At 36.3% G+C, this 14,718-nt stretch overlaps 2 protein-coding genes across 2 annotated transcripts; both read left to right on the top strand.

Annotated features, from left to right (window-relative positions):
- The first annotated feature begins 307 nt into the window (after positions 1–307).
- On the top strand, positions 308–2,925 carry LOC126719249 (uncharacterized). Its single transcript, XM_050421823.1, has 2 exons — positions 308–556; positions 2,510–2,925. The coding sequence occupies exons 1-2, from the start codon at positions 391–393 to the stop codon at positions 2,923–2,925; spliced, it is 582 nt and encodes a 193-aa protein (XP_050277780.1). The 5' UTR covers positions 308–390.
- A 10,222-nt stretch (positions 2,926–13,147) lies between these two features.
- LOC126719248 (uncharacterized) lies at positions 13,148–14,323 on the top strand. The gene has a single exon (XM_050421822.1). The coding sequence runs from the start codon at positions 13,148–13,150 to the stop codon at positions 14,321–14,323; it is 1,176 nt and encodes a 391-aa protein (XP_050277779.1).
- Positions 14,324–14,718: the final 395 nt, after the last annotated feature.

Here is a 14,718-nt window from a genome sequence, read left to right as displayed (position 1 = left end):
GAATATTGTAAAAATGATAATTGCAAGTAGGATTAGCTCTTTCAATATCTTATAGATCGCAATGCTTTTTTCACGGGTATGCATAACCCCAAATTTGGTTCGTGTTAGTCTCATTAAATATTAATAGTATATAATTTCAACGACAACCTATTTGGGGGACAATAAAAATTATATATATATAAATTATTTGTTAAAAAAAAAAAAAGATAAAACAGATTTAGTGCTTTGGACTTAAAGGCCTAGTGTTGCACAACACAAAACTAAACAAAGAAGTTTTAACGGGACTCCTTTATTTCGCAGGTTGAGTCCACTGTGGAATTACTATTGCAATGCGAACCAAACTCCGCAGTGTACAACCACCTGAAGAGGACGCTGGATCTTGTCGGAGAGATGAGCCGAGTGGCATTGGAGAATGCGCGTGCCACGGTGACTGAGGCGAGCACACAGGCCACAGGCCGTGGTGGGGGAGGTCGTGGGTCTAGAGGGCGTGGACACAGTGGAGGTCGTGCATACAGTGGAGGTCGTGGAGGTGGTCACGAGGATGACGATGTCTTGGGTAACTTCCAACTCTAATACCTTCAATTCTTATTGACTTTAACTTCTACTACTTTTAGTTGTAATTTATTTAGAGGACATATTATAGTAGCAAAGTATATATTGTTTGGTAACATGTTTTTAGTGTTAATTTTCACTTCCTTCTCATAATTATGGTATAATTAGTAGCGTTACAATGTTCTGCAATTATCATAAAAATTAAGACTAAGCACTTTAAATATTAACCAATGGGAATAAGCACTTTTTTCTTCCAAGCGATATATATATGTATTGAAATGTAAGACATGCAAACTTGTTTCATTCATTCCTTATCAACTACAATCACAATACTATTATCCACTTTTAACATATACACATCAATGCTAATATATTATGCTTATGTATGAAAACAAAAGTCCAGCAAAATCATTTTTTCATCGTATAAAGCACAGACCACTATGGATGCCAATGTAATTCCTTTTAAAAATATTGCTACGCGACCATGAACATAAAATTAGCATTATATGAGGAAATTCAAAGTTGTGATCACACTATGACGTTCATAAAATTAGAGTTTAAAAAATAGTAATAATAACAATGATAGAGTATAAACAAGTAAAAAAAGCTGGACTTTGTAATTCAAAGGTTTTGTTTTATAAATTTTATTATTATAGTTAATTTAATATGCCAATAATGAATTAAAAACAAAGTTTTATTAGATTTTACCAACAAAACAAGGTTTATATGTAACTCATCTAGGTGGCGTAAGTATTAGTTTTATTGGGAAGGGTTTACACTAGACAATAGTTATTGGATTCTATGAACGACATGCACTAGGTGCGGGTCAAGCGATTGCTTACGCATTTGGCCCTTGTCTGATGTTGGGTTTACACTTTACAATAGGGTTTACACCGTATTCACTTGGCCCTTGGTTACACTTCACATTTTGAATCTTCTGTTAGAAACAATGTTTTATTGTTATTGTATCAGCTTTGTAACTGCTATGTGTTTTCAGGTCTGCTCTACCTTTGTTTTTGGACTTTGTTGTCTTCCATTCTCAGTAGAATGAATACAGAGTGTTGAAATAAAGAAAAAACAAAAAAACAAAAACAGTGAAAACTGATTTTTATGAACATTTTGTAATAATTGATAGTGGAAGTAATATTTCTCCAGTCTCAGTTAGAAAATTTTTCCATCCTACAACGCCAACTTCATTTCTTAAATGTTATTGTTAAAGTTGAAATAATTATTGTATGAAAAAATTGGCTTTTGTCCCTTTCAAAAAAACAATCTAGCATTTTACCGTATTTTCCAAATTAATTAGGAAATGCCCCTCTGTTTAAAGTCGATTTTCTGAAAATCAAGTTAAGCTCTATAGTGACGTTTTTTAGGATTTTATAGTGACGTTTTAAGGACCTATAGTGGCGTTTTGTAATCCGATTTCCATGAAGTCGAGTTATAGGTAACAAAAAGAGAAAAAAATTGCATGTAACTCGACTTCATGGAGATTGGATTATAAAATGCCACTATAGTTCCTTAAAAAGTCACTATAGGATCCTTACAAATGTCACTATAGGGCTTAACTTTGTTTTAGAGAAAATCGAGTTTAAAAAGAGGGGTATTTCCCTAATTAATTTGGGAAAGACGGCAAAATGCTAAATTGTTTTTTTGGAATGGGCATTTGCCCATTTTCTCTAGCTTGGGGCAAAATATGATACTGCCATTGCAAATGGAAAAGCATTCAATCAGAATTCAGAGTAAGAACATTGGACCGGAAAAGAAAGCAACCATGAGGCTTCATTTTGTATGATTGGTTGTGTGCATGTGAGTGTGTATATGAGAGGTCTCATGCACCCAAATTAAGCGAGTTTAAAGGGTCAAATGCCATTGAATCATATCTAGGCTGCAAATAGTAAGACATTTTATGACTCAATCCCTTGTGGTTATCTTAATAAATGCAACTGTTTTTCTGCAGATGATGAGGCGTTGGAGGGCAACTGGGGCATGTACATGGATGGTGTCGGGTCATCGCGATGCACTTCTGACGCTGCTGCCCAGCCATCCCACCCCCCTGGCCATGAGAATAGTGCAGAACACACATCCTGTGCCCAAGCTGGCCCTCGGTCCCCACCACCCACTCGGCTGTCTCCCCCATTGTTTGCCGACTCTGCCCACGACGGTGGCTGTATATTTGTACCCACCCCTGGCCGACTGACACCACCTGTAGTTCAAGCTGAGCCCACCCAGGACCCTTCACTTCCTAAGCCTGACGAACCAGCTGCACAGATCGAACAGATACAGGGTGAGAATATAGTGCTGGTACATGGGTTGCGAAGATCACTCCGCACTGACATACATCCCCCTGGTTGTGGGACCGGCGACGGTAAATAACATGATTTATGGAAACATGGAAGCTATCCATAGACTGCGCATAATTATAAAAGACATATAAAACTCATAAAGGAATTATAAATATGTCATTATATGTCCTAGTCTTCTATTTTCATAATGATAAAGTAATTATTTGCATAGCTAGGAAGGCATCTTTCTTAACTGCTACATGTTCATCAGATTGTTCAGATTAACAATCTTCTGCTTAGTTTGCATTATATTTTATTATTTAGGCAGTGCACCTCCATGCTATGTAAACTGTTTATCATTTACCTTAATAGAATGTCACAGGACTTGCATATGATGTTGTGTGCTTTAAGTGATGATCGTACTCAGATCAAACATTTTCTGATAATTAAATTAAGCATAGGGAATGTGTGCATTCAAGTAATGTGTGATCCCTTTGAATTTCAGGTAAGACGAGACCGGCGAAGGCAATTGTGAGGAAACGAAAAGATCGTTGAGCCGTTGATGATGTGGAGCTTATGGGGGTAAAACCTTGCCCAATATCTGGACTTTTTAATTTATTTTAGTTTTTGAGGTTCAATTTCGATAATTACAATTCACAACCAAAAAAAAAAAAAAAAAGAGAAAATAAATGTCCTCATTATTAGACAGTTGGGATATATGGCATGACTTAGGTGTGCGTAAACGTTAAGGATTTTTGTATAGTTTAAACTTATATTGTCATTTAGTTGTTGGTTTTTGTTTTTTATTTATTGATTCATATTTGGCATTGAAGTTTTTGCAGGCTTCAATGGTTCCTACTATTGATATTAAAAGAAACCTGACCACAATTTGTTTTTTTCTTTGTTTTTTGCACAGTAGTTGGACGACGTGTTATTGTTCATGTAACAGCTAGCGGATAAAACTTTGACAACATTTTTTGGACATAAAAGACTGACAGATTTTTGGAGAGCATACATGACAGCAGATTTTTGGAGGGCATATATGTTAACAGCTGATTTTTTGGATATGTTAGACACAGCTTTTGGAACATATTTTGTAAATGAACCTACTTAAGCATGTTTATGACGTACATGAATATTTGAGTTAGCTTCGAGTTAGGTACCAATTATACCAATTATATTTGCAAAGGGTGGATATTTTCATGTGCGATGGAAAAGTTCATTTCTAGATTTTTGTATCTATGTATCTGCATATTTGAACAAAGGCAGCTTTAGACGAATGCAATATAGTGATGATGGATGGAGATCCCACAACTGAAGAAGTTTAATTTATACATTACATTTGTTGAAATTTTCCTTTTATGTGGGTCTCTTTTATAAGCAAAAGACTCTAGTGTAAATTTAGACAGTTGGGATTTGTTCAAGATGAATGCAACGTTAGCTAATGAATTACTAGTTCTTGTTCTTGTTTCTCTAGTACCCATGAGGATTGTTCCTATACCCGTCATGTTACTTGGATTATTTACAAGCAATATTCACGCTCTTATTTTTGCAACTTTAACTGTGGCTTATATAGGTGAATCCATGGAGGGTCATCATTGACTAGTTTGTGTGATTTATTTTTTAAGTTTAACCCTTACGCAAAAAATGTGCGTATCGAGATAATCTGCTGAATGAGCATAATATATAAAAACTAAATAGATAAATCATATAAATATAAACTATAAAAAGTATAGAAGTAATATTGAAAATACAGATTTTAGCGGTCTTCGGGAACTGCAACAAACAAAAGGGGAAGTAAAAAAAAGGAAAGAGATCGAGAAGATATTTGTCCTAAAATTCCAGTTCGGTCTATTTATCCCCCCCTAATGAACTACTATCTTTATATTGTTTTGTTCATTTAATTCCAATATTCAATATTATTACATATTTGTAATCATAATCTTAATAATAATTACGATTGTAATACTTACAGTATTATGGTGTGCTATCTCCTACAAAAAAGATGCTCTTCATTAAAAGGTTTGAAAGGGTTTAAAGCTTAATTAAAAGTTTGGTCAATTCTTACGAAATTCATGTCTTAGCTCCATTCGGTAGTCACACATTGTATGTGCACCAGGCTGTGAGAATGCAAGTGACTGAACTTGGTAGTGTCAAGGGTGAAGGTAAAGCCTACAACCAAGCTTCATTGAGTTGGGAAGTAATAATTATATCCACTAGCTGCACATACATAATACAACCGAAAATTGCCACCATTAAAAAATTGTCGTGCTCTTTGGTTACTATATATGCCAACGGACTGATTGAACTTGGTAGCAGGTAAAGCCTACCAATTTGGTATCTCCTACAAAAAACTGGCTTAATCAAAACTTATATAACTCGACATAAAAGTAGTCGAGTATTTCTTAGTACTCGATTTCCTTGGAAGCGAGTACTAATTTAAAACCAAGACCTGCGTCAGTCCATCCAATCTTGTCTGTACAACTCGATTGCTGTTGGATTGGTGTGTGATCGGTCAGTTTTCATATAACTCGCTGATAAACTTGCCGAGTAATATTACTCGAATATGCTGTAGCCGAGTAATTCGTAATAAAATTCCTGCGTACCATACTACTTAGTACTCGATTTCCTTGGAAGCGAGTACTAATTTAAAACCAAGAAATTCCATCAGTCCATCCAATCTTGTCTGTACAACTCGATTGCTGTTGGATTGGTGTGTGATCGGTCAGTTTTCATATAACTCGCTGATAAACTTGCCGAGTAATGTTACTCGAATATGCTGTAGCCGAGTAATTCGTAATAAAATTCCTGCGTACCATACTACTTAGTACTCGATTTCCTTGGAAGCGAGTACTAATTTAAAACCAAGAAATTCCATCAGTCCATCCAATCTTCTCTGTACAACTCGATTGCTGTTGGATTGGTGTGTGATCGGTCAGTTTTCATATAACTCGGTTTTAACGATGACGAGTACTTACGACTCACTTATATCGTTATCGAGTATCTTACTCGAATATGGTTTAGCCGAGTAATTTGTAATAAAATTCCTGCGTACCATACTGGTTTATTTGATAACTATGTGTCTAGGTACCTTCCCCCCAGAAACTGAACCCTCACGCCTCTCTGAAATCCTGAATCTGAAGACTGCCTCTTCGTTTTCGTCGGCAACCATTACTCTCTGTAAATTTTCGTCTTATCTCCTCAAAACTCCAATCGCCCCTCTTTGATGTACATAGTACACTACAGATTCATTCTTCACTATAAAACCAAAACCCTAGTCTGAAAATGTCTCTTAAAGTCGCTATTCCCCTCAAATCCGTAGGCGACCCCTCTGATTTATCTTCTCCTCACAACCGGTATTCCAACCGGTTATTTTTCTTCAGCTTTGAACCACCGAATCCAGTCCAGCAAGGTATGTCCTGGACATAATGAATGTCCATTATAATTTTTGTTTTGTTTAGTTAGAAGTGAAATTGATTCATTAAAGTGTAGATGTCGTTTGCTGTGTTACTCATTATCGTAATGTCCATAGATTTGTGTTGTTGATTTTAAAATAATTGGGTCTTGCTGTCTGATTTCTTTTCAAATTTCTTTGTATCTGTCATCTTCAAACAAAATATTTGTAGATCCGTTCGTTTGTGTCCATCATAATGTACATACAATTTTGTTTAGTTAGTAATGAAATTGCTTCATTAAATTGTAGATTTCGTTTACTGTGTTAATCATCATCATGTCCATTTTTTAGTACTTATAGCAGACTTTGTCATTTTTTATAAGTAAATCGATTTAGAAGAGATCATAACAGTTAAATTATATGATGTAAAACAAAAAAAAAAGTCTAGAGACACAGAAATTGTATACCTAAAATTTCACCCTTTTTGTCTTTAGAGGGTGCTAAAGTTATATGATTCAATACTTACAAAAGTAATGTTACAAAGAGGTACAAATTTTGACACATGTTAAATTGGTAGGTTATTATTGATTCTCATGTTGTTTAATATTGACATTACTTTTATTATCCATAATGAACAATATGCCACGTCATACAATTCTAAAATTTATTATGAATTTTAGTATGTCTACATACTTATTGTATTAGTCCCAATGTTCTGGGCTCGGGCCTGTGGCCTTTGTCTATGCTTGCACAATTTTTCAGGGTGAGGTATACATGGGTTAAATTTAGTCCAAATTTGGCCAATTAAATCAGTTGTGTCTAATTGTTAAGTAGTAATAGTAGATTGTTTGTTCCTTTTGTTGATTTTAAATTAATTTGTCAGTCCTTACTTTTTCTTACAATTACTGAATTTGTTATCAATAATTTTTCTTTAAATTGGTCTAGATGGAAAGTGATCAGATGATTTGCACTGACATGAAGAAAAAAGGAAAACAGCCTGACTTAGATGCCCAATTTAATGAAGTGTCTGACCTTCCCGAGCCAAAGAAGGCAAAGACTGACCTCAAAGTCTACAAGAGGAGGACTTCAGCTGTTTGGCGTGACTTTGAGATGCTTCCGACAAAAGGCAAAGAACGGCCTTCATGCAAATGTAAGCAGTGTGGAAAGAAATTTATTGCTGACGGAGCATTTGTTCAGTATAATTTGAAGCGCCATTCGGAGTTATGTCGAAAGAAATTGGAAGTGCCATTGAGCATTCCTATTTCTACAGGTAATGCATTTTTTATTTATATGTTGGCTATCCAAAGTTATAAGTTTATGATTTAAAAAAAAATAATAATATATATGTCCAAAAGGTTCTGGATTTCCCATAAAGTACAAAAATGTCTTTAAATATTAATGATGAGGTGGTGTAGAGAAAAGTTGAAATGGCATTGAAGTTGCTATATGGACGGAGGATTTGAGTTATGAAAATAGAACATATAGAATGTGCACAATCTTGGCGAGAATTTAAATGGAATAATCTGATGAAAAATTATGCATGATGGTATGGTTGATACCAATGTAATACAAATTATATTCATGCATATTTTTTAGAATCGTTTTTGGATTTTGTTGGCAGACAGTAGACACTACAAAAAATTTACCAGTCATTTTTTTTCTTACTACTATGCAAATGACTTATTTGTTTAATTGATTCATTGCTTACATTGCTTCATTACGCACACATTTTAAATTTCAGATTTATATCGTTTATACGTTTTTAATGTTTCATTCAATTCATTTGATGTAGACCTTGTACAGCCACAATTGGAAGAGGTCAGTGAAGATAAAAAGAGCATGGAGATCAATAACGATGAGCACAAGGAAGACAGCTCTTCTAATCCAGTCTCTTAGTGATGTCTGAAGGCTTTTTGATATGGCACTGGATTTTGCCATGAACGATAATTTTCATATGCGATGTAATCATTTTGGGTTTTTATTATCTTAATCTGTTATGTGTTTTAGTTTTTCATATGGAACTGAAAATGGCATCTAATAGGAGAATACTTGGTTATTTATTATGGAACTTTGACATGGTATTGTTGTTTACTTAGTATGGACTGTGGAACATTTTGGACTACTAGTTGTTTTAGTGGAAGAATTGCCGAAGTATTTGCATTTGTCATTATTTTGATTTTTTTTTACTTGATTTATGGTTGAATTCTGAATGTACATACATGGGCAACATAACAGGTTATTTGACAATGTGGGAGTGGAATTCAAACGTGTCAAGTGTAATTTTTTTATTATTATTATGTTTTGAATTTGAAACAACAAAGAACAGGCCGAGATAGTTTTTATTTATTTATTGTTTTTTCAAAATATAACCATGGTACATATGTTTTTTTTTTTTTTATAGAAGTTCACTTTTTTCATTACATTGTTTGCTTTCAATTTTTATCAATTTAAGAGTTTAAACCATTTCTTATGAATTAGAGATAAAGATAAGTTTATTACATTAAGGGTATTTCATAATTTTCATTAGTTGTTTAGCGCTTTCCCTGAACATCAGGGGCAATCTCAGAAAATAAAATATTATACAATTTAGTATTTAGTCGAGTTTTTATCATTTTGTACTGAACCTGAGGTTTTTTTTAAGATTATGTATTAAAATAGTTTAGGGGTTTCTCTTATTTGGAGTCCCCATTTATTAATTAAGTGAATGTCCTTAATGTCTATATTTAAGTTCTGACTATTGAATGAAAGGTAAAAAATACATGTCTAACTTGCACCAAAACATTGCCTACAAAATAGGATTTACTCTCCTGATAGTATTCAAATTACTTTATTCACTTATAAAAAAAATTTCATTAAAACAAACACGTTTGTTTGAGAATACATCTGCCATGATAATTGATAAAAAAAAAATTTATAATAATGTGGTACCAAAAAAGAACACACATCTGCCGTTATTGAAAAAAAAAATAAAAATCAATTACCTTTATTTAAAGAAAAATAAAATTTTGTAATAATCGTAGCACAATTCTTATCTCAATCCAATTATCACAACAATGATGTTTTGAACAATTTCAAAAAAAAAAGAAAATAAAATAAAATCCAAATAAATTTAAGAATTAAAAACAATAAATAAAAAAACCTTCAAAAAGGTCATCCACTCTTTCTTACCTACGTACAAGTTTAAACTCTCCTCATATAAAACAGAGAAAATAAAATTCAGTTTCATGATCATGAAACAGTTACAGTCTATCAGTTACAATATTATTTGACTTTGTCTATCCTTATCCTCATGTCTCATCTGCAAAAGGTCCTTACAAAAAATGGTCAACATTCTTTGACGCAGAGTCAAATGATCAATTCTGTCGAAGTAAGGAATGAAATGGTCTTTTCTTCCCAAGTATGTTTAAATTTATTTGGAAATGTACATTTGTATATGTTAAGGTCGAATAACTGCATATTACGTAATGAAACAGTTTGGCAAATGCCCATACATGTTTCATTGCTAGGTGGTGTGCATATCTGGATTTTATGTTCCAATATGGCTCAATGTCATGCTGCAAAATCATAACCGACACGGGGTATATTACATTAGCGTTACGACAACTAACCTATTGCTCGTTATATTCGCAACTTAATTATATACAAGTTTTTTTTTGTTTTTCCTACGCAAAAAATATATAGAGAAAATACTTATTGGCTATCCAAAGCCAAGTACAGTTACCAAAACAACATACCCAATGTTAACAACAATACAAGCAATTACAGGCCAACAGGCTAAGACAGATTCCCAATTAACGTTCAAAAGGGAAACAAAAAAGATATTCAACAACACTTTAGCATGTTCAGCACAATTGTGAGCCATAGGGGTCATAAAAACACATATATTTATATATTTAGTATTACTAGATTCATAAATGCCACAAGCAAGAGCCATAGTTTCACCTTCATTTCGTGCTTCCTTGTCGTGTCGAATCATGAACTTCGTCATCCCCCATAACATGGGCTACCACTTCACTTAGCATGTTAGTACTCAAGGTTGCAATCCTCCTTGCGTGGTCACGCTCCTCAATAGCAACGTTTAACTGATACCTCAACAATCTGTTCCTAACGTCTCCATCGCAATAGCTAGTTCCTTCGCTTTGAGATGCCATTCCAGAACTTGATGGCGACATGGTAGGAGATGTCCACGATTGGGAAGCACCATACTGCACGTTCCTACCATTACCTTGCATGAACTCCATGTATGCAAATTCTGCTTCCCGTCGATCCTTGTATGACTTGTGTTCAGCATTCGCGAATCTATGAACTTGTTTACTTGCTTCTGCCCAATTGTCGTATATGCCAGGAGCACGACCAACGAAAACAACATAGTATCTGCCACCCTAAAAGAGTTCGTACAACAACACTGTATGTTAAAACCATATTTGTTGTGCTGGGGTTAGAACTTACGAAGTTTCGAAACTGAGGTATTAGATAAAAATGTACCATGTTGCTCTACCAACAGGTGCCAGTGGACTGCAGCAACGTTGACGTTTCTTGTTAAAAGATCTGACAAACAGTTGCATCATCACCATTTGGTTTGTACAGTAGTAAATTATTTAATGACAAGTACAAAAAAAGGTGGGCATGTTACCTCTAGAAGCGAAGGAGGCTTCTCTTCTCCCTGTCTGAATGTTTTCCTCTGCCAAGGTTCCAATCCACAAAGAGAGGAAGCTGTCATCTTATATAAAGTGGAATACCTGTTGTACTCGATTGTACAAATATCGAGTACAACATATAACTCGCCTCTCAAAATGGCGAGTATAAACAACTGTCCTAACGACCAGTTTGGTGAAGTAAATAATACTCGGTCTCCTCAGGGACGAGTTTTATTTAACTCCATTTCAGAATCACTGTGCGTTCTGCTGGTAGTTGTAGGTTTTAATAGTACTCGGTGTCTGAAGAATCGAGTTATATGTAACTCGATTTGTGCAGAGCCGAGTTATATTCATGACGTACACGGTTTTAATAGTACTCGGCTTCAGTATAATCGAGTTATATATAACTCGATATCATGAATGCCGAGTATTGTCCAACCATAACACACCCCCCACCCGCCCAACTTTCTGGGACCACTTACCAATTATATTTGATACTGTCGTTCTGAAGTCTGGAGGTGGACCGGTCTGCGCTTGCAACCATTGTGTCACAACTATATTCTTGTTTCACCTTCAATTAACCATCTGCACAAAGCACGCTAATTCAAGAAAGTGCACTTCATCTTTGTTCTGTCAACATCTCAGTTGATAGGTAAATACTACTTCATAACACTTTACAGCAACACAAATTTTTTTATTGCTATTGTGGGTGTTGAATTGGGGTATCTGAACAAAATTATGTAGTACAAATTTTGAGAACAGAAATTATTTCAATGTTGTGGGTCTTCAATGCTAAGTATCTGAACATAATAATGTGGTACATGTTGCATGCTAGGAATTATATAACTGATATTTGCAATGCTTTTGCATGCTAGGAATTATTTCAATGCTTATGAATTATCTCCCTTAGAGCAACACGAATTTTTTCAATGTTGTGGGTCTTGAATGGGGACATCTGAACATAATACTGTTGTGGACAATTTTTGAGAACACAAATAATATGAATGTTGTGGGTCTTCAATAGGGGGTATTTGAACATAATAATGTGGTACAATTTTTGAGAACATAAATTAGTTGAATGTTGTGGGTCTTCAATGGGAGGTATATGACCATAATAATGTGGTCCATATTGCATGGTATGAATTATCTTGCTTATTTGCAATGCTTTTGAGTTCTCATTTGTTGAACAATAGCCAGCATGAAACCCGACCACATTGTGCAAAAATTTTCGTTATCGAAATGAACTCTGATGGAGTAGACGATATAATTATTCAATAGTAATTTTTAGCATGTTCAGCACAATTTGCTTAGGTACATAGGGCATGTATAGTTAGCCTATGCTTTCACAATATTACGCAGCATGATACAATTATTACTATTTGTGGTTTAGGTCCGTTATGAGTCCACATTACTTCTATGTTTACTACGACGGGGAGGCATATATTAATGACTTGCACGGGCTATCATACCGAGGTCCGAACCAAAAGCAGACGCTTATTGAAGTGAAACGTGGGATACATACGAGAAAACTTAAACAGAAGATAATGTCAACTATGGGGTTAGACAAGGATACCCACGACATCTCCATTGTATTTCGGGCTCCGCAGCAACTAGTAGGTACCCAAGTGTTTTACAATTCAATTCTGTTACAATGCGACAATGATGCAAATATAATGTGGGGAGTGATAAAGCGGGCAGGGCAATTCATAGGTTCTGACTTGTATGTAACTGTCCACACTGTTGGGTTCAATGTCGACGGGGGTTCACAATATGGCAGTAGAGTTGGAGAGCAAGAATCAATTCCTGTAACCGTTGTGCACCCGTCAGTTACACCCGAGACATCTTTGCCCTACAACTGTCAACCATGGAATGGGGTTGCTATGGACAATACTGAAGACGCCGAAGTGTTAGGGTCTATCCATACCCATGAGGATGAAGGATATACTCACCGAAATGAAGATATCCAAACCTACTTGGACGAGGCAATCGAAATGGATGAGACTCGAGATGTGTATGAGGAGTTCATTGATAATGATGGACCGGTAGAGAATCCAGAATTGTTAGATGAACTACAACCAGAAAATAATCCGAACCCTAACCCCGAATGGTTCACGTCAAACACATGGGATGACATTAATGACCCATCACCTTCCCTGGAAACAGGTCTGCTGAGTTGGCAACCGGGGGACGAACCGAGCAAGGGGATGCTATTCAAGAATAAAGCTGCGGTTTAGCACGCGCTAACCATGTTCTCCGTTGGGCTGAATAAAAAATTTAAGTACATGAAGTCAGACCCCGAGAGACTGGTTGTAACGTGTGTACACGATGCATGTCTGTGGTCAATTCGAGCTATCTACAGCAAAAGGCACAAGCTGTGGATGATCACAACATCTAAGGGTCCCCACACTTGCTCAACACTCCAAGTGGATCATGATGGAAGGATGATGGATTCGAAGTTCATTGCCATCACACTTGAGTCATACGTACGGGAAGACATTTCAAGAACAGTAGCAACCCTGCGTAGTGTTCTTCATGCGAAGCACGGCCATTGGGCGTCTCACTATAAGGTTTGGGATGCAAAACAGAAAGCCGTTGCAGCCATCTACGGTGGTTTCGATGAGTCATACGCAGAATTGCCTCGGTTCCTGGCAGCGTTAAAAGATGCAGATCCAACCACAGTGACACAGTTGAAGTGCGACCACCGTAGTGTGCCGGGAACTTGCACATTTAACTGTGCCTTTTGGGCTTTTGGTCCGTGTATAGAAGGGTTCAAGTATTGTAGGCCGGTGATAAGCATCGATGCAACGCACCTCTATGGCAAGTACAAGGGGAAGTTGTTGATAGCAATGGCAACGGATGCTAACAACGAGGTTTATCCACTCGCGTTTGCCATTGTTGAGAGTGAGAGCAAGGAGACATGGGGATGGTTCTTGGCATGCCTGAAACGATATGTTATGGACCGGACAAATCTTTGCATCATCTTTGACCGACATTCGGGTATAAAAGCTTGCTTTGATGACACAAGGATGACTTGGTTGCAGCCTCCCCAGGCCCATCACCGGTATTGCCTCCGCCATGTAGTTAGCAATGTGAACACAAAATGGAAAATTCCGGAGTTGAAGAACATGGTATGGAGGGCCGCAAGCGCGAATCAAGTTAGAAAGTTTCAGGCCACACTGGATTTAATTCGCAATGTCAAACCGGCTGCACACAGGTACTTGGAAAATGAAAACAAAGAAAAGTGGACACTTGCACACGACGGAGGGCGTCGATACGGAGCAATGACAACCAACCTATCGGAGTGTTTTAATGGAGTACTGAAAGGTGCACGCAGCTTGCCAATCACGGCAATGGTGAGGTACACCTTCATCAAAGTGAACTCCTACTTTAACGCTCGTCGTAATCTCGCTCTAGAGCAATTGGAAGCGGGTCAAGGACTTCGGTTTCCTCTTCGATAACACATCGCGTGTTGTCTTTGTGTTTGCATCTTCCTTCCTCTCTATCTTTGCCTTTATTTTATCTGCTGTGGTTTTATTTTGTTATGGCTTAGATAGTTGTTTAACCAATTTCATATTATAGCATGTGTTAAGTTTCCGAATACTTGTTGTTTGACATATTGCTTGATTTGGTTAAGTTGTATTTTGGGGGGTCTAAACGTTCAAAGGTGTTTTGTACACGTTTTTGAACTTTTACTTGGTATCAGAGCGGGTACACTGCTATTGGTTTCATTACCATTGTGTGATCCTTGACTCCCTTTTGAGATGGATAGGTCTCAATCCCTAAATGCACCTCCATATTTTGATGGTAGTAATTATGCTTTTTGGAAGGTTCGTATGAGAGCTTTTCTGTGTTC

This window comes from Quercus robur, chromosome 3, assembly GCF_932294415.1.
Source record: "Quercus robur chromosome 3, dhQueRobu3.1, whole genome shotgun sequence".
Lineage (NCBI taxonomy): Eukaryota > Viridiplantae > Streptophyta > Magnoliopsida > Fagales > Fagaceae > Quercus > Quercus robur.
The sequence above is the reverse complement of the archived record's forward strand: the minus strand, read 5'-3'. Positions and strand labels throughout refer to the sequence as shown.

Excerpts from the sequence above, each read along its gene's own strand:
- LOC126719249 (XM_050421823.1), top strand. The coding sequence starts at position 391 with ATGAGCCGAGTGGCATTGGAGAATGCGCGTGCCACGGTGACTGAGGCG. Across the intron at positions 557-2,509 it reads CGAGGATGACGATGTCTTGG|ATGATGAGGCGTTGGAGGGC; the intron begins GTAACTTCCAAC and ends GTTTTTCTGCAG.
- LOC126719248 (XM_050421822.1), top strand. The coding sequence starts at position 13,148 with ATGAAGTCAGACCCCGAGAGACTGGTTGTAACGTGTGTACACGATGCA.